At 37.2% G+C, this 21176-nt stretch overlaps 1 protein-coding gene across 4 annotated transcripts in view; it reads left to right on the forward strand.

The window, feature by feature from the left end:
• The window catches only part of pom121 (POM121 transmembrane nucleoporin), a 58887-nt gene that overhangs the window by 8017 nt on the left and 29694 nt on the right, over positions 1 to 21176 (forward strand). For all 4 annotated transcript variants that reach the window (XM_073053679.1, XM_073053681.1, XM_073053682.1 and 1 more), the window contains exons 3-10: positions 4399 to 4548; positions 5937 to 6017; positions 8403 to 8574; positions 10953 to 11050; positions 14335 to 14414; positions 17096 to 17220; positions 19264 to 19366; positions 19966 to 20148. In XM_073053679.1, the coding sequence (XP_072909780.1) occupies positions 4399 to 4548; positions 5937 to 6017; positions 8403 to 8574; positions 10953 to 11050; positions 14335 to 14414; positions 17096 to 17220; positions 19264 to 19366; positions 19966 to 20148 (992 nt within the window). The remainder of the gene's footprint in view (positions 1 to 4398; positions 4549 to 5936; positions 6018 to 8402; positions 8575 to 10952; positions 11051 to 14334; positions 14415 to 17095; positions 17221 to 19263; positions 19367 to 19965; positions 20149 to 21176) is intronic.

A 21176-nucleotide genomic window follows, 5' to 3' on the forward strand; every position in this document is an offset into this window, starting at 1 on the left:
TTCTGTTGATTTACTGTTGTAGACAATAGGTGCAGAAGTAGACCATTCGGCCCTTCGAGCCTGCACCGCCATTCTGAGATCATGGCTGATCATCTACTATCAATACCCAGTTCCTGCCTTGTCCACATATCCCTTGATTCCCCTATCCATAAGGTACCTATCTAGCTCCTTCAGATCAATGTGTTGTGTTTCAGATCAATGTCTTGTTGTATCAGCTGATGGATCGTTATCCTGACAATTTACTGTAATATGTCTTGATGCAATTTTGAATTCATTGTTCCCTTAACCATTGCAAGCTGTCCAAGCCCTGAGGCAGTAAAGCAGTCCCAAACCATGATGCTCCTTCCACCATTCTTCACAGTTGGGATGAGGTGCTGGTGTGCAATGCCCTTTTGCCTCCAAACATAGCGATGTGCATTTCCGCCAGAAAGTTCAACTTTTGTCTCATCTGTCCTCAGAACATTGTCCCAGAAGCATTGTGGAGCGTCCAGGTGTTTTTTTTAAACAAACTTGAGATGTGTAACAATCTTTTTTGAGAGCAGAGGTTTCCTCCATGGCATCCTTCCATAAACACCATATTCAGTGTCTTTCTTATAGCACGCGCATGAACAGAGACTTTAGCAAGTTCTAGAGGTTTCTGCAAGTGTTTTGCTGTTGCTGTTAGGTTCTTTATCACCTCCTTCAGCATTGCACGTCAAGCTCTTGGTTTGATCTTTGCAGGACGCCCATTCCTAGTTAGAGTAGCAACAGTACTGAGTTTCCTCCATTTGTAGACACTTTCTCTTGCTATGGACTGATGAACACTCAGATCTTTGGAAATATTTCTGTAGCGCTTTCCAGCTTCATGCATCTCTACAATTCTTCTAAGGTCATCTGGAAGTTGTTTAGATTGAGGCATGGTGTACATAAACAGATTTTTCTTGAGAAGAGCAGGCTTTGTCTCTCTTTTAATCTTTTTATTAGTATTAAAACTATTATGAACGAAATACAATTAAAATATTAATAAGGGATTACAAACATATAAACTCCCATTACACATGAAGGAATACATAAACAATGAATACAGTATAAGTAAGTTTTCCCAAAACATAAACCATATAGTATATATATGAACAAGGTAAGTCTAGATATTCCATAATATATAATATAAAAAAAGAGAAAAAAAAATCTATATATGAAAGTTAACTAATCTACTAATCTAATATCTAAAAAAAAACAAAAAAGGAAGAAAAAACTAAAAAAAAAGAGGAAAAAAAAGGGCTGTTCATAGTATCTCACAAGCATACATAAACATCAATGTTGTCAACTCCGATCTTCTCAACATACATACGATTAAAGCTGAAAAAACCAATAAGCCTGGCACAGGGCCATTACATCATATGAAAATATTGAATAAATGGTCTCCATATCTTTTCAAATTTAATAGAAGTATCAAATACAGCACTTCTAATTTTTTCTAAATTTAGACATAGCATAGTTTGAGAAAGCCAATGAAATACCGTGGGAGGATTAATTTCCTTCCAATTCAACAAAATAGATCTTCTAGCCATCAAAGTGAGAAAAGCAATCATTCGACAGACGGAAGGAGATAAGTGAAGTGAGCCCATCATCGGTAAACCAAAAATTGCGGTAATAGGATGGGGTTGTAAATCAATGTTCAGTACCGCCGAAATAATATCAAAAATATCTTTCCAATATTTTTCCAAAATCGGACATGACCAAAACATATGAGTTAAAGACGCGATTTCTGATTGACATCTGTCACAAATAGGGTTTATATGAGAATAAAAATGAGCTAATTTATCCTTGGACATATGGGCCCTATGTACAACCTTAAATTGTATTAATGAATGTTTGGCACATATAGATGATGTATTAACTAATTGAAGAATTCTATCCCAATTCTCAATAGGAATAATAAGATTAAGCTCTCTTTCCCAATCATTTTTGGTCTTATCAAAGGGCACTGAACGTATCTTCATAATTATATTATAAAGTTTTGATATAAGCCCTTTTTGAAAATGGTTTAATTCAAACAAACTCTCAAAAATATCTGAAGACACAAAATTTGGGAATGAAGGAAGGCTTTGTCAGTAACCTGACTTTGTGTCTTTAATAGGGCAGGGCACCTCTACAATCCACACCTTCAATGTTATGTCATTGGTTGGAACACCTGACTCCAAATAGCTTTTGTAGAAGAAATTACCCCAGATGTTCAGATACTTTTTTAAAAACTTAGACTGATTGTTTAAATAGTCTACTCAGTATTGACGAGAAGTAGTACAAATGTTTGTTACTACTTTAGGCAAATTGTTTGTCTGTTATTGTGACTTAGATGAAGATCAGACCACACTTTGAGTAATTAATGCAGAAGACCAGGTAATTGCAAAGGGTTCACAATCTTTGTTTTGCAACTGTAGCTGATGAGCCTCTGAAGTTTCAGATTTTGGCTTTAACAGCAAAGTTGAAATAAACATCATTGAGCAGAAAGAACAATCTTAAAAAAAAATCCAGAATTTAACTATGACGATGCTGAGATGTGTCCCAGGATGCGCTGGGACACGTGTTCAGAGATGTAACCTGGGGCCAGCAGGTGTTTTGTGTTCTTCAGCTTCAGAGACTCTCGCCCAGGAGACCCAGCCAAGGTTGATTCGACCCTGGCTTGTGTCCCAGCAGCACTGGTTCACGGGTCACCTCTTGAACTATTGCTATCTGGGGGCTTGCTTAGCATCCTTTGTGACAGTCCTGGTGGCTCTTTACTTTGCAACCCTGTAATGCCAATGAGAGAGTAGGCTCTCCAAAATCTAAACTTTAACTATGATAATTTATTGTCCTGTGCACCAAGAGGATGTGTCATAGACTTGTCTGAGGTGAGATCTATTTTCAAGTTATAAGAAGCAATAGTTTTCTGAAGTCAGTATTGTCCCACCAAAAAACGAGCAATGATGCTCTCGTATAGATTTCAGTGATGAACTTGTTTTGCTGAAGTACTAAATGCTCAATTTGTGCATGTTTTCACTATATGTAATGAGCTACATTACAAAATACAAATAATCTGACTCCAGCAGGAGTAATATTAATAGATCTCTATACAGTTTTTAATATATTAATTATATGCATGCTGAGGTACATAGTACCCTGGGGGCAATTTTTATATCTGGCTAGCTTTGGGAGTTGCATTTCAACTTGTGAATGTGACTGTATTTGTGACCAAGATAGCTGTTATTGGTCTTCATTGTATGGACTTTGCTTGCTGCAGCAGCAGCCATTGAGTGGTCAAGTGTAGGAAAGCTTCCCAATAGTACCCTGCTCCTCCACCCATTTCTAATTGTGGAGAGGTAACCTATCAGCAATCTTCTTCCCCTAGACAGATCCTCCATTTCAGCAAAGGATTGAAGGTAGAGGTTTTTGTAACTCAGAATAAATAAGAAACCAGGAAGGATATTAGTATCATAGTTTTAGAAGCTGTTGCATTTAAGCAAATGTATATCAAGGCAGGGTGTTTAGCTTATTGCAAATTGCTCCACCAGCAGTGCCTGATTTGGCCATTCTGTTATCTGAGTTGCACATTTTCTTCAGGCATAGCAAGAATAGGCAGGTTCAGATAAAATTTCGTTGACCTGAAATGAAACCGTGGCATGGGCTATGTTCAGAAAAAGTGTAAATAAATTCCCCTTTTGTTCCTGCCTTCTCATATAATAGGTGTTTTTAATGGATTGCTGTGTACAGTATATAGGGATAAATAGTGCTACTGCGAGTTTTCTTCACATATAAGAAATTTATTGATGTAGCAATGAAGGAAAATAAAAAGCTGTAACTTAAGTTTTTTTTAAAGCTGTGGGAGAGCTAAAAGCTAAAATAAGATTAAGTATAATCTTTCATACTACTCATTGTAGAAGAGGGACGATCAAATCTTGGTATTAACAATGCCCAAGGTGTTGAAGTTCCAAAAATGGATGAGATAAAACTAGTTGGAGGCGACTGCAGCAGCTAAAATGTGGGTTTTGTCAAAGTAGGAAATTTGACCAGGTAGCAGTAAAAAGTCTGTTTTTTTAAAGTTTTGCTTTTTCTTTTATTCATCTACAAGTCATGAATTCTTCCACCGGTGTACGTAATAGTATTAACTTGGTGAACAATGGTTGGAGGATTATTAGTCAATAGGCTAATCAAGTCACAACGTGAAGAGGCTTCAATCTTAAATTTTGAAGGGCTACATGTTGCACCATAATTTGTCTTTTGCCTTCTATGTATAACATTTAACCCCTTTTGTTTCTTTCAGATATACAAGTTCTGATTTGATCATGAAATATATATGACACATGATATGTAAAAAGTATAAAATGGTTCAGTTTGTACTTTGTCCTTTGGTAATAGTGGGCATGTACTTTAATTTCCCAGATTAGACCAAATGATGTCCCCTGCTGTGTCTCCATTGGTTGATCCCTGCTCAAAAGCAACTGTGCTTAATGCTCTAAAGGAAAGTCGGAAGAGAATGGTGGAAGATGATCCTGAAAGATCTTTGATCTCTGAACATGAGAATAAACGCAGGTATGTAGTAGGTTAGGTTGTAGTGGGTTAGTTTGAGTTGTCATGGAAAAGGGGTTTTGGACTTCTGCCAGGAATCCTTGAGGCATGAGAGGAAGATAGATGAGGGGAGAGAAAGAAGTAGCATTTTTCATCTGTGAAAGTAATGGATCAAATCTAGAACTGTAGTCTTCATAATTTTCAGTTTTTCACATACCCATGCTGGTTCTTGACAGCTTTCTACTGTCCCAAGCCCTTAAAACATAAACATCTTGCCAGGCATGTCAACTTGATAGGATATGAGATGACTGGAAATACTTCCATAAGCTGATAATTGGTTTAAATTTACCCAAAATATTATTTGATGATCCTTAAAAAGTGCCTGACGGTTGCTGCAATTTTTGACTAAAGATTACCCTTGGGATGTCTGTTCTTTGAATTAAGTTTTGATTAAAAAGGATTAAGTTTAAATCGACAAATGACATTGCAGAAACAAAACCAGATGGCTCCTGAAATCATGTGACAGTATTTTCTGGCCATCCTGTCTAAAACAATTATCTTGTGCTCTTTCGTATTGTTTTGAAGTAAGGTAATGATAACTGAGGGGAAAAAGCAAAAATGGTGTATGAAAGTTGTTCTTAAATTTTATCTTTTGTTAATAAACTTGCTAATCTCCCTTCAATTCTGTGAGAATTCCTGAAATCTGATGGACCAACTTATTTCTTTTACTTAGGAGTTTACCATGTCACTGACATACAGATAACAATGGTGTAATTGAGGCCCATGGCATCTTCAAATACTTTGTCTCATTCTGATGTCTTGCATTCCTGGGAACAAGATTCATTTCTACACTCTTAAATATTTAGCTGTCACCTTTAGTGACCTGGGCATATACATGTACTTAAACTTGAAGAACATTTTATTCTTTCAGTATGCAATTCTTCATATTTTTATAATAATCTGCATTCCATCATCTTTCTTTGCGTTACGTTGCTGCAAGCTTTGTCATTCTTTAAAATGTTTCCCTTCTGTTATTGTTTGTATTGAATTTGTCCAGTTTGCTCCTGTTGTTAATCTGTCTTCCAATACTCCATCATAACTTTCCAATCCTACGGTATTGCTTTCCACTCAACCCCACCTCCTCAATACTGAATTTTCAGGTGATTGCATTGTCTTCAGTTTCAGGTGAAGTTGTTGCAGGTAGGCATCTTGTAATTTAGCTGAACAGTGGTCCTGGTTAAAGTTGCCAATTGATACTGTGGTGTTTCAGTTTTGGAGGTTAATCTGATATTGTTTAACAAAATTAGATTTTAGTTTTAACTTACAGCTGAAACTTTTATTTTGGCATCTTTAAGTTCCAGACATGTCTTGTTAGCCTAACTTGTTGCTTTCTGTTTATGGTTTGCTTCCAGGCGCCATGACAGCAGTGGAAGTGGTCATTCTGCATTTGAACCCTTATTGGCCAATGGGGCTCCAGCTTCACTGGTTCCAAAGTAAGTCCATTATGGGTAAGCAGGCAGAGCTAAATATGAATAAACTGGGCCAAGTAATTCCAATCTGGCCCTTTTCATCTTTGCATGAAATTTCAAAATAGCCGGGGATATTTGTGTGTGGCTTTTGTGTTCCTTTATTATTAAACTATTAATCTGAATATAAAATAATTTCTGTAACTTTTTATGAAGTCACAGATGTCAAAAAGCTTTGACATTGAAGTAACATGGATGGTTCAACGTCAGTCTTTCTTTTGCTGTGCTCAGAACAGTTGTTCCATTGGCTTTTGACACCAGATCCATCTTTGATTCTAATAACAGAGGCTGTGATTGTGAACTCGCCTGCACAAACATTTGAAATAGCTGGAGTACACTTGTGTTTCTTGTTAATCATAATACAATTTTCTAAGCTGTTTTGAATGACTTTGAAGTCAGTCTTTTAGTGTTTTTTGTTTTGATTTGTCAGGTAGTCAAACTTATTCAAACTTCACAGCATTTTCTTCATACCTCAGAGCTGGTTTAAATGACTGGCAGAAGTCTTTTAATGGTTTGCCACCATAATTAAACATCTCAAACCAATGATACTAATACAAAGCATTTCCTAAGCTAATATAGATGGTTTTTATGATCTGAGAATGCGAGAGGGCTGTTTAGAATTAGAGTATTGTCATGTATCTCTTCCATATCCCATTGTTTTTATTCAGTTGTATTGTTCAAACCTCCTCTGGTGGGTTTTTGGAGAGATTGAGGGCAAATCAGTGCTGACTTATTGTGTATTAACAAGTTTGAAGTCCAATGCCTAGAACTTGCCCACATTAAGGTAAATGACTAAAGTGATTTTATAGAATGTTTGATAACTTTTCAATGTACTATACTGTTTTGAAAAGTGATTTTTTTTTTGGTATACAGTGGATTCCAGTTAATAGGGACACATCAGAACCAATACATTTTGGCCCAGTAAAGCAGCTGCCTCAATTAGCCAGAGTTTCTAAGAAATAATTAAAAAGGTATAAAAAGTCAAACTACTGTTTAGCTAACAAATTGCATATTTAATTGAGATACTGAACAAACTAGAACACTACCAATATTACTACAGTATTATAAAACAGCGTATTAGTTCCTAATAGTTATCGACAGGATACCACTTTCTTTTTGATTGACTGTAAATGTGCAGACACCAAGAGTAGATAATGGACTGCCTTCAAACAATGCAATCGACAACCTCATCCTCCAAACTTCATTTGCATTGTAACATTCAAAATACCTTCATATTCTTTGTTCCTAATTTGTTGAAGGAGTGAAATAACTTCATTATCCCTCCCGGCTGTTTCAGGCATTTGAACTGTTTATTTGTCGGCAACTATCAGTGACAAAAATCGCTGCTTTTTAAATGCAAGTGCACACAACTGATGCCTGTTAGAAACTGTTCAGCAGTGGGCTGGTGTCCCAAGTAGGCGGCATAGTGTCCCAATAAACAAAAGGAATACTAGCTATTTTCTTGATTAGATTTCGTTCTTCAAGAATTGTCCCAAATAGTGGCTGCCCCAATTAACTGATGAGTCAGTTAACCGGAATCCACTTTATTGACATGGATTTGTTGAGAGACCTTGTTTTCTCCCCATCTGTAAGAAAATCATTTAGTTTCTATTTTGGAATTAAATTGGAGTTGTATTCAATTATATTGATTTGTAGAAAATGCAAGTTTTTTCCAAATTATCATTAAATCTTGAGAATTTTGTAAAATCAAAATGGTGATAGTTCATTTTAAAATGAGAACATCTGCATTACTGTAATTTTACAGTTGAGTATGATACCCCAGGTATTAAATGTTCTGGGCTGTTTTCAGCAAGATAAGTGTTCAATGAGGTTCAATGTATTGATCTGTCAGGGATTTCGTGCAGCAGATGAGATGCTAAAATAGCTTCTCTAATCCTGATTATTCGCGAACAATCCATCTTGGCTTAAACAAGAACAGACTGGAATTCCCTCACTGACTGGAACTATTAGATCCAGATCCAGTATTTTCATAGACAGAGGGCAGAGCATTGAAAGCTTAACAAAATTTGTCAACGGTGGAAGTAATGTATTTTAAGATTCAATGTTGGATATAATGAAATGAAGAAAGCTCATAAATTTTTAAATTAAAAAAAAAAGACAGCGAGAGCTGAAAATGCGGGCTCACTTTTAATATTTAAGAAAGACTTGGACAGGTACGTGGATGAGAGGTGTATGGAGGGATATGGGCCAGGTGCAGGTCAGTGGGACCAGGCAGAAAAATGGTTTGGCACAGCCAGGAAGGGCCAAAAGGCCAGTTTCTGTGCTGTAATGTTCAATGGTTCTAAGAGCAGTGTGCTTAGGATTTTTTTTATTTCACTTTCTGTTTTCCAGACCTGGAACACTAAAGAGAGGCACCAATTCCCAGTGCTCTGATGACCCCATTTCCAAACGGTCACGGACATCCTCCATTAGTTCACTGAATAGCATATGTGTTGGCAGGAAGCACAGTTCTGTTCGCAATCCCATTTTCAGTTCTTACAGTTCCACCCGAGGACAAATCCAGGTTGGTGTATTTTTAAATGGTTGATAGAATGTAGGTGTTCTCTGAAAGACTATTTATTATGCACCCTTAATTTCCTTTAAAGTAAATGTTTTGCTGGGTTATGTGAAAGGCACATAGTCTTGCAGTTTCAAGGGCATCAGCGCTGATATTTTTGCCAATTTATTAGATATACTGAAATGTAAACCTTGCCTGGGTTTTAATATCTCTCTGATATGTATTTGCATTAATTTGTAGTTGCACTGATACAATGTAGAATTCTTTTTCTGTGTGTGGAATGTACTGTATATTACTGAGACTGGTGCTTTCATTTCTATTGTGTCTGTCATTAATGGCCAAGTTGAAAAATGGTTTTGAAACTGAATGACTGGGTTGTGTATGCCAGCCTATATAAAGTCTGCCACTTTAATGAAATAGCAGGAATTGCTATATTGTCAGCAACTACACCAAGTATATGTTAGTGGTCATCAACTGCTGTAGCCCATCCATTTCAAGGTTTAATGTGTTAAACATTCAGAGATGCTCTTTTGCATACAGTTGTAATGTGTGGTTATTTGAATTACTCTCACCTTCCTGTCAGTTTGTACCAATCTGGCCATTCTCCTCTGACCTCTTGTATTTTTAACAAGGCATTTTCACCCACAGAACTGCTACTCACTATTTTTCTTTTGTACTTCACACCATTCTCTGTAAACTCTAGAACTCTGAGTGAAAATCGAAGGAGATCAGATTCTGAGATACTCAAGCCTGGCATGAAAAATCATTCCATGATCATAGTCACTGAGATCACATTTCTTCCCCGTTCTGATGTTTGGTCTGAAGAACAACTGAACCTCTTGACCATGTCTGCATTCTTTTTTGTACTGAATTGCTGTCACATGATTGGCTGATTAGATATTTGCATTAATGAGCAGGTGTACCTAATGAAGCAGCCACTGAGAATATGTCATGAATTAGGCTGAAGGGAAGGATTTTGGAGGGGGGGGGGAGCGGATACAAAGTATTGCTTGGTACTATAAGAAGGGGCTTTTTTGATTTGTGAGTCACCATTTGTCTTTCAGATGAAACTACCAAAACCAAAGTAGCATCATATATTGTTGTGGAAGATGTATCTGAGTTAATTACCTGTGGCTAATTAGCATTCTTGAACACACGTAAAAGTGGTTTGTTGGTTGTAAGAATTCTTGCCTTACCACAAAAGCTGTCTTCCCACAGGAATTTTCACACTAGATAGATAGATAGATACTTTATTCATCCCCATGAGGAAATTCAACATTTTTTCCAATGTCCCATACACTTATTGTAGCAAAACTAATTACATACAATACTTAACTCAGTAAAAGTATGATATGCATCTAAAATCACCCTCTCAAAAAGCATTAATAATAGCTTTTAAAAAGTTCTTAAGTAGTTTACTTAAATACATTGAGTCCTAACCCCGGCACTTTAACATATCTTACTCCTGGCGGTTGAATTGTAATGCCGATTGGCATTGGGGAGTATTGATCTCTTCATCCTGTCTGAGGAGCATTGCATCGATAGCAACCTGTCACTGAAACTGCTTCTCTGTCTCTGGATGGTGCTATGTAGAGGATGTTCAGGGTTTTCCATAATTGACTGTAGCCTACTCAACGCCCTTCGCTCTGCTACCGATGTTAAACTCTCCAGTACTTTGCCCACGACAGAGCCCGCCTTCCTTACCAGCTTATTAAGACGTGAGGCGTCCCTCTTAATGCTTCCTCCCCAACACGCCACCACAAAGAAGAGGGCGCTCTCCACAACTGACCTATAGAACATCTTCAGCATCTCACTACAGACATTGAATGACGCCAACCTTCTAAGGAAGTACAGTCGACTCTGTGCCTTCCTGCACAAGGCATCTGTGTTGGCAGTCCAGTCTAGCTTCTCGTCTAACTGTACTCCCAGATACTTGTAGGTCTTAACCTGCTCCACACATTCTCCATTAATGATCACTGGCTCCATATGAGGCCTAGATCTCCTAAATTCCACCACCATCTCCTTGGTCTTGGTGATATTGAGACGCAGGTAGTTTGAGTTGCACCATATCACAAAGTCCTGTATCAGTTTCCTATACTCTTCCTCCTGTCCATTCCTGACACACCCCACTATGGCCGTGTCATCAGCGAACTTCTGCACTATAACACACTATATAAAATAATTCCCTTTCTCTTTCCCATTGATTCATCCCCATGTTTACCAACACGAGCACTTAACAACTGAGTTCAAATATTCTTACTTTATTTTGTTTGCAGAATAGGATTTTGTACCTTTTGTACATTGGGATGCAAATTCGTGCACTTTCAAAAGTAAGTTTTAAAATCTGTAAAGGTAATCAGATGAAATTTCTGTTTATTTTGCAGGGCTTGAGAAGCATTCTCTCTGCACGAAATACAACCCCACTCTCCAGCCCTGCTTCCTCACGATCTGAAACTCCTGAAAGATCAGGCAAAAAAATAAGGTAAGAGTGGAAATTTAAAGTAAGTATTCATTGAAACCTAGTCAGTGATGCAGACACATCTCTGCAGTCTTCGCTGTTGATGAGAACTGAGATCTGCATTATACAGATGAACCCATTGCCCTAAGTTGCATGTATTGAGGTGGTGAAGGGAGGAGGAAGCTGTCTTTCCCAGAAACTGGTCCTTGTTATTTTTACTTGTGAAGTTGTCACCTGCATATGCGTCAAGAAATGCGAGTTGGGAAAATTGTTTATTTAGGGTTTTTTTATATGGACAAATTCCTTTAGGTTCTATTAACTTAATTTTTTTGGGTTGTGCTTTGTGGATTCTTTCAGGACAAATTTCTGTTACTCACGTGACTTTAAGGTGCTGGTCATGTGTTTTGCACTTTCTGAAGTTGTATAACTGAACTGAATTTTAAAAAAAATTAGTTTTCATTAACTTGTGGTCAGAGCAAGGGTATGGTTATTATTCATAATTAATCACCTGAGATTGTAGTGCTAGGTCTTGGTCATAATTTTTGCAATATTAGTTGTAACTCAACCATGATGAGTTATGTGCAAGTCAAATTACCTGACAGTTACACACTTGATTTTTTTTTTGTACAATTTTATGATCTTGTTATAGTTGAAAAGTAAGCAAATGTGGGAATTCTGAAATAAAACCAGAAAAATGCTGGAAAACTAAATTGCATCTCAGGAGTGCAAAACAAGAGTTAATGTCTCCTGTCACTGACATCAGATCCTATCCTGATGAAAGGTCATTGACCTAAAACATTAGTACTTTGTTTTGGACAAGTTACTACCTGACAGATTGTTTCTAGCATTTTGTTCTTATTCCATAGGATGTCAATTTTATAGATCTTTCAAAATTTGATATCTGACCTGAGTGAGATTCGAACATTTGTCTGCTAGTCAATGTCATAATGATAATAAGCTCTTCTGTTATCCTTTTAAAGTCCGTCACTCATGTTTACCTTTCTAGTACTTGCGTGTTGTGGACATGACTGGCAAGTATGTTTTAGTAAGTTTTCTTCTTTTCAATCAATGAGTGTATCATGCAAATCTGCTATAAAGCAGATCACAGGGTTGATTCACAGACAAGGAAAAATCTGCAGATTGCTGGAAATCCAAGCTACACATGCACAATGTTGGAGAAACTCATCAAACCAGGAAGCATCTATGGGGAAGTGTCAATGGTCCTGATGAAGGGTAAGCCTGAAACGTCGACTGTACTCTATTCCATAGAGGCTACCTGGCCTGCTGAGTTCTTCCAGCATTTTGCGTGTGTCATAGGGTTGATTCTTTGCTGACCTGGTTAATCTCAATCGTGTCAATCTATATTGCTCTTTCTGGAGAGAGAAATTCTATCACTATTCCTGCAAAAAAAAAAAATTAACCAATGTTCCCAGATGCCAAACATCCAAATGGGTACGTGTGAGGCCAGATTTCGGGTTCGTTCATATATTCTGCTTGTAATATATTACCAGAAATTAAAGCCCATTCTTATTAATTTTGCATGTTCAGATTGGCTCATGTGTGTTTCCTGAAGTAAAGCTATTTGTGTCCTCTCTTTTTTCAATTTAGACGTAATCTTATTTCCCTTAATTGGATTCAAAGCCCCATTAACATTATAGGAAATTATTTTTACCGGTTCAATTTGCATTTTTCTCTAGTAGAATAGAAAATACTCTCCTTTTGTAAACAGTAAGCAATCCCTTCCCAACAGTACACCAAAACACAAAACCAAACCCTAGGCATTTTTGAACGTAGAACATTTGAAAATTTCCCCCGACTTCCAACAGTGAGGCCTGATCACGGACCTGCCTCAGTTCAGAGGGATAACTTCTATTTTCACCCTGTGTTAAAGGCCCTCCTCAGTGTGAACAATCATTGGGAATTCTCTCCTTTCTATGTCTCGATCATATTGCTATCATTCAAGTTATTCCGTCTGGTTTATTTCAGTTATCAACTTTAATTTTACCTTTAAGTATGATTTACTCTTTTCAGTCATTTCTCTTAATTAATCTGTACTCTCTGTACATTCGCGTCTGAATACTTGTAGTTTTTCTTTGTAGCTTGACACTCTGGTTCGAAGGGAGTGTCCTCACCGCAATGGCTGCCATGTCTTCTGCCGAATCCTCTCCAGTCGGGTGATAACTTTCATGGGTAGTCCCCGACCCGACAAGTCCGATGTTGTCTCCTCCACTGTAGCGTAGGTTTTTGTCCCTTTGTCATAAAAGACTCTTAGCCGAGCTGGATATGGGGTCTGGAATCTGATGTTGTTTTCCTTCAGGACCCTTCATGCTTCCACATATTTCTTCCGTCTGGCAAGGATCCCCGGTGCGTAATCATGGTCAAAGCTGATTTTACAGTTGCTCCACATAAAACCTTTCTTTTGCCATACCAGTTTAAGCACTTCTTCCTTCGTTCTGTAACTGAGAAATCTGACTAGAATTGATCTGGGCTGGACATCTGCCGGAGGCTGTGGTACTAACACCTGGTGGGCTCTTTGTATCTGTAGGTCTTTTGCTTCTGGTAGGTCAAGGTTCTCTCTAAGCAGCTTCTCCACGAAGGGAATCACCAATCCCGGTTTACCTTCAGCTCCTTTGAGAACTCCCTAGATCTTCACATTTTCCCTTCCTGAGTGGCCTTCTTGGTCTGTTGGCTTCCACTGGAGCTGCTCTTGTAGCTTTATCATTTCTGCTATCACTTCCTCTGCGTTTTGCAGCCTCTCCTCAGTCCCTACAATCCTCACTTCGGCTTCATCTAACCTCAAATTAGTTCTAACTATTTCTCCTTTAATATCTTCCAGCTGTTTGTTGTTATCTTGTCGGAAATCATAAATCTCTCTCAGAATCAAAGTCAGGTTCGCCAATTCTTCCTCATTATCTCCGTCCTGGCTAGCCATGGGGAAGCTAGGCCCCTCGTGTTGCTGTGTCTCGTTGTATTTGTCAGCCTTCTGAGTGGACTTCTTATTCTTGTACTTAGACATCATCCTTGCCCCTCTTATTGATATAGTTATACGATACTAAATATTTGTCTAATTTTGACCTTGGGGCAGTTTACATTCTTTTTTGTCGAGAGCCCTTTCCCTACGCTGCCATTCCCTTGGTGACCCGGAAGTCCTCCCCCCTTATATTCACAGAAATTAAGGAAAAAAATAGTTAAGCATGAAACAAGAGAGTGAGTGTTGACACCCTTTTAAACAACAGACTTGCATGGTAGAACAATTAAGTATATTTTGCATGAGGATATTGCTTTAAAAGTAGAATGTTTATCCACAGGGAGGAAGAAGTACAGAGATCAAATGCCTCTACCCCAGTTCGAGTGGACAGGCCAGAAAAAGACCAGTCTATTGAAGAAGGTAAGAAGGAAGTGGAATACCATTTTAAGATATGTGTATTGTATTGCAATTTATTGTGAGTTTCGGTATATGTCAGGGAAGGTAGTCAATAAAAAAATCTTGATTGAAATATTGGAAAGCAACTAATTAACCACGTATAAAGCCTTTCTAAGACTTTAAAATGCAACATTTTAATATACTTAGTCATGCAAACTGTACATAATCATCAGCACAGTGGCTTTCAGTTTCCAGTTTTGCGTCAAACTATTCTGAAGAAAATAAGTCTGTTAGTTCAGTAAAATGTTATTGTTTTCAGCTTCACCTGAAATTTACATTGTTAATATTAGAGGCTGGATTCAGTTTACTGGAAAGGTTGGCTTGGATTTGGATTGGCTTTTGACTGTCTGCCAAATCTGAGTCTGCAGAGGTTGGGCTAGGCTTGACATCAAACTTCCAAAAGCCTTTCCACTATCTCTGAGGTAAAGTGCAGAAATGTCACTTAGCTGAATGAGTGTAGCCACTGAGCAGTCACCAACTTCACTGGTACAGTGTGGTTGCAAGAAATATCGTCTACAAAGCATACTGCAGTTAATCACCTAGGCTACTCTATCGGCAGCTTTCCTTACCACAAACTTCACTAAGAAAGCTTGCCTTCAAGTTGAACTCCATTTTGACAAAGAAATATTGTCAATCCCATGCAACTGGATCAAAATCCTTTACCAGAACATTTGAGCCTGTTCCAGGCTCAGTATCTTTTATGTAGATATGCTGGTCAGCCCCATATCACGTAAAAGGATAAAGTATGAAGTTAATTTTCAAGTTTCTTTGGTAAACTTGACAATACATTTTCATTTACTGCTTTTCTGTTAGTTAAACCATGAATCTAAGCTTGATGTCTATATCTATGGGCACTCCATGTGTTAATCCTCAAATCTGGAGGTGAATGGGTTTATTCACTTGAAAAGTTGGTGTGGAAACCAGAACCCACTTTTTGAAGTGGATTAACTTCATTGCTTTCACTTCCCATTAGACTTTATGGCTAGCTCCATTTGCACTCTGTAGCTTGTCGAAACCCCCTCCAGGGTCCGAGCAAGCTTCTTCCATCTCTGCATGGATGTGATGTAACCTTGACTTGAAGGCTGGATCTGAGTGATCTTGAATTGTCTTGAATAAACTAATTGGATAGTAATTTATTGGTAAGGATACACATCTCATGTTAACAGATTGATTGGAGTGACAAGATCTATATAAATAAAAGCATAGTTGCTGTGGCAAAGTCTCAACACCAAGGAAAAATCAAGGGTAGGAAAGGAAGTGCTAGGAGGAATAGTAAAGTTGGTTAGAAATATGTGTTTCAGACACATGGGTTATACCATGAGAAATGGATGATTGTGCCATTGTGGCAACTGCACATAACCAGTTTACATTTCTGTAAACAAGATTTATGCAGAATCTCATTGAAATGAGAGTTCAGTAGCAAGACTTGAGTAATGCTATCTCAACCTCCATTTCTGTGAGCAAGGGGTTGCGTTACATCTAATAAAGTTAGGTTAAGAAACAAAGACAGGGTTTGCATCGATAAGGAATTGAGCAGTGGTTGAAAATACTGGGGGGGTGGGGTGGAGAGAAAATATTTAAGCAATTCACATCATGGACAAGCACTGATTTTTGAATACTTCTGAGCTCTGCTGAAAGTAGCACTGTAACAACTGCAGTGACGAAAAGCCAGAAACTAAATGCATGTTTGCCGGTGATAATGGGATTTGACAGTGGGTAAATTGCCAGGACCATGGGATTTAAAAAGATTCTCCAGGGACTGTAGAGTGAATTAAAAGGTGTTAATTGGCAGATGTGATTTAATTAAATATAGACAAATATTTAACATAAATAAATGGCTTGTCTATTCTATGAATCATGTTGCTGTAATTAGCTATGCGGCGAAAGGACTTTGTAATTTTGATAATTTTGACTATTATTTTGGATCTGGAATTCAGGAATAACTAATAGAAGGTTCACTTTCAGGAAGCAATAACAGTAATACAACTCAACGGAAAAGCTAATCAAACTTTCAGTGATGTTTATTATATGTGCTCAAATTTGGAAATGTGAGTGTGTCCTTGGCTTTGTCTTCCTTCTACCTTCTCTCTTTTACTGACTTCTTTCCCCAAAGTAAGTTATTGTGTTCCACCACAGTTTTCAGTGAATGAATCAAAATTTATGTAGAGTAAAAGAAAGAAACATCTTTATCCTGCAGAAGTGCCAGTGATTGGATGTGCCACCAAAGGCTGCCAAAAATTCTGCTCATTTTTTTAAAGTAATTTTATCTGTCCTTTTTTGGGGCCTCTGATTACAAGGGAGGCTTTGGCATATCCCCCAGAGTCCATTTTAAATTTTTGCTGTTTTGTTTTAAAACTTGCATAAAAATAGCTGTAGCCTGTCAAAATAAAACTTCTATTAGTAAAGGTATACTATCTTCGAGAAATGGATTTGGTTCTTCTGTTATCCAACTAAATAGAGTCACAAGCTTCATTTTCCGGTCAAATTTATCATTTTGATTGTGATTGGTAGGTGGTGCTAAGTGTGGCATGGGTATGTAGAGCACTGTTGCTTTTCTCCTGGAGTACTTTAGTGACAATACATAGAAAATGTTGCAGTCAGATTCTGGAATATGCTTTAATTGCAGTAAAACTTTTTTCTTTTAGAAACAGCAACTCCGATGTCAAAATGTTCACCTTCAACAGTAGATTCTTCTCCCTTGGAAGGTGATGTGAAGCGAAAACGGAAGATTCCTCTTCTGCCAAAACGGAAGGGAAATCAGCTTACAATGGTAGAGTATCGTACTGTACATTTCTTGTTTTTAATCTATTTCTGTGCTAATTGGAGTTAAGTGAGATAACACATTTTTTAGAACCAAAAATATTTTGAGCAGGTGTGGTGCTGGAGTTGACTTGCATGTAGTTATTTTAGTCAGCTGCAATTAGAAATAACAAGTGCATTATCATTTGTGCTCTTTAGTTATTTATCACAAGCAGCTGAAAAGAGCATGTGTTGATGTTGAGTGAGATTATGATTGGAGTTATAAATTGTAATGAATACTTGCTCAGTATTTACAGAAACATTTACAGATAAATGAAGAATAGTTTTTTAAAATATCAACATAACTCCAACTTTATCTCATCATTGCTTCAAACAGGCAAAGTCCATTGTTTTTCTAAAATGTAATTACTCAACTTCAAGAGTAATTCCCTGAATACAATGGGAGTACAGAGAATAGGGAATATTTTGCAATACCTTTGTAGATTCAGTATTGTTTTCTGAACAGCTGGTTATTTTCTGCTCGTATTCCTTCAAAATCTAATTATCTGTGTAGTTTGTGTGTTTCTGCAAATAAATATGTCACAGTTAAATGTTTTAAAGGTTATATAATAAATTTATTTGAGGAATAATTGTCCTCCGGGCATTTTGGAGTTTTATTTATTTTCTTAGGGGATATCGGTGTCAGTAATACTGCCACCACTTTTTTGCCATCTTCAATTGTCCCTAAAATGTGGTGGTGAGCTACCAGCTTAAACCTGTGCAATCTTTTGGGTGAAACGCACCCCTCTTTAAAGCTGAGCAATTAGTTACATGATGGGATCTCATAAATGATGTAGGAATGATAGATTTTCAAGTTGAGGCTTGTGAGAGAAACCTGCAGGTGGCTCTTCCATTTGGTGTTCTTGGATTCAGGTAGACCTTTTGAGCAGACAGATGGGATAGATGCAGGTTTAGGCCACTTGCCCCCCTATATGCTTGTTCCACTATGTAGCAAGATTGTTCTAAAGCTTTTATCTTCGTACTGGCCTCAATTTCCTTTATATAAAACGACTATTCTATTATTTTGAATGTATTTAGAAGCTGAGCATCAACCACCCTCATAACAAAAGAACTCCAAAAATTTACTCGCTTTCATGGAGAAAATTTCTTCTTAGCACTGTTTTTGAATGATTAACATCTATTTTGAAACACTGCCTCCCTGGTTCTAGACTCGAACCTATAAAAATAACTGCATTAAGCCGGTAAAGTCCTATAGGAGTTTTTGTGCATTTCTGGATGATCACCTCTCATAAATTTGAGATTACAGTTCGTATCTACTTAATCTCTACATTAAATTCCCTTAAAAACATTAATGAAGCAGACAATGTAGTTTGCTGTTAAATTGGCATAATGTTGTACTAAGGAATGCAGTGTAAATGTCACTGAAGAAACAGTACATTATTTACTGCTATATTTCTTAAACTTGAGATTATTTAATTTGAATGGAAATTATTCTGAAGACATGAGATTTGAACTCATGGTCTGGATTCTTAGCCCAGATTTCTAGGTTACAGTCTACTCTGCTACTTTTAACCATACACAGAATTATTCTGTGTATTTTTTTACATTAATGTAGTGGCAAATTTTGAGAAAGCAAGTCCATTAATGAACAAATGAGGCAGATGACTAGTGGTTGTGGGATAAGTATTGGGAGAACTCTTTCTTTTCCATTTATACTGTGTGTTGTTGGATAATTTGCATTCAGTTTAATGGATTTACCTGCTGTTGTAGTATCTCTTCAACATATAGAATACCAGAACTATCCCTCTGTACGACCCAGGAATATCAGTGTAATTGATTTGCTGCAATCTGGGACTAGGCAATGAACCCATAGTTCTCTAACATCATAATGTTGTCAACTGGGGTTATAAGGTGGCATTCAATTGCCTGCTTTGAATTAAACAGTTTTGGCATAATTTTTATGTCATGCACTGTAAATTGGTTCTCTTTCAAATTGTTGAGAAAGTAAATTAATGCAAGATTATCCTGCTAATTGAAACTTTCTTTGCTTCAGCATCCTCCGATAGAAATTGGGTACACAATTACTGCAGAAGACATGGACTCTGAAAAGAAAGCACGCCTTGACAGGATTAAAAAGGTGTTACAGGAGAAAGAAGGTAAGGCAATATATTACTGGCAAAGAGCATCTTTATATGTTTAGTAAGGTAAGTAAATTGTTCAAATGTATTATCTTGTAATTTAGTTCTTATTTTTGTGTTATGATCAAGGTTACTACTTGCATAAGAAACAACCATCAGTGGTCGTTTGTGAAATTTTCTGTGGTTTCAGCTGTTTTGCTAAGTGAAATACCTCAGTTTTAGATTTTTATCAAAAGTATTATAATTTAGCTTTACTCACATTTTCAGATCTCTTGACAATAAAACTTGCAAATATCTAAATTACTCTTTTAAAGTTACTTTGTGCATCCTGAGGTAAAGTTGAATGGAGGCTAGCAGCTCAGCCAGTCATTTTCTGGATGAGCCTGGTCGTGAATTACAAAGGCCTTTCTGTCTGTGGATAATGAGATGGCCTCGGGGCTCAAAATACTTTTAAAGTTAATATTTCCTATAATTGAATATAACTAATTATTTTGATGCAGCAACAGTACAAACACCATCCTTTGAAAAAATCTAACTGTGTAGCATTTCCTTTGTCACGCAATGAAATTCATAAACTTTTAAACATGTTACTAAGACTGCTTTTTTGGTATTAACAGAGCCTTCAAAGTCATTGGAGCCTGTGGTGACAGTGCCCTCAGTGTCAACATTTACTACCCCAGCAGTGGAAAGCTCTGCCAACTCAACTCCCATTTCCACTTCCATTTCTGCCATAGTCTCAAACCCCTTGCTGGACAGTTTGAAGATGATGCAGGGCCACACCATCTTGTCTCCCACTTCAGGTGTGTAATAACAGGCATGTGCTAACTGGTCAAAGCTACTTTGTCGTCTTCAGTCAAAGTTAAGGGTAGCATAGAAAATTTAAATACCAACAGAGAAGTCCAGGATACATCAGATTTATTGAGCCAGTTTGAGTATAGATTTTTATCTCCTCTTCAGAATTATTCAGCTAACTTCATGAATGTGCAGGTAATTCTGTTTGTTTCTTGTGTGCTAGGTTGCAAAGTGGAATGAGTTTGTATAGTCATGCACATTCCTAATAGGCATGTGGCATAAAATGTCTCTAAATTGGCATCGGTGATATGGCAACCTCTTTGTGCATTTGACTCTGATAAACCAGAGCTGATCTTGAAGTTGTTATATATGGGAAGAATTCTAATCTCACCATCTAAATCAATTGTCACTATATATATCCGTCATCTGAGCAATCTTGTAACATCTTCCTCCTATATTTATTGAACTTTGTTTTCACTCTGTTAAAGAATCTCATTTATTTGAGGTATTTTTCCCAGTTATGTTTTTCCTTCTGCTAGCTGGCTTGGTTCCAGTCATGACTTAATGACATGTCATTGCAAGTTTATTTGCTCTCTCAAAAATGGGATTCTCTTCCATGTTGATCGAAACAACTTCTGGTCCTTGTGGGGATTAAAAGAAATTGCCTTCAGAATAGTTAATTTACTCTTCCTATCTTGCAAAATACACTTAATGTGATTGTAAATGCGCGATTGAAGGGATAGATGTTTAGCAGACAGTAATCAATGTTAAAATGGGTGCATGAGAGCAAAGACCTTGGTAAGTGTGCCCTTAATACTTTGAAAAGTCTCTTGAGGCATATTTAGTTCTTGGTTCTTTTTTCAAAAAAAAGGTGCATATAAGAATACAACAATGTGGAAAGGATGCCAGATTTTTGTGAAACCATAATTAGAGCTCATCTGGAATGTTGTCAGCAGTATATCTGAAGAGCAATGCCTTGGAAAGTGTCCCAATAAGATTTACAAGAATTCTAGTAGTAATGGGTAAATATGCGTTG

Source organism: Hemitrygon akajei, chromosome 8, assembly GCF_048418815.1.
Source record: "Hemitrygon akajei chromosome 8, sHemAka1.3, whole genome shotgun sequence".
Lineage (NCBI taxonomy): Eukaryota > Metazoa > Chordata > Chondrichthyes > Myliobatiformes > Dasyatidae > Hemitrygon > Hemitrygon akajei.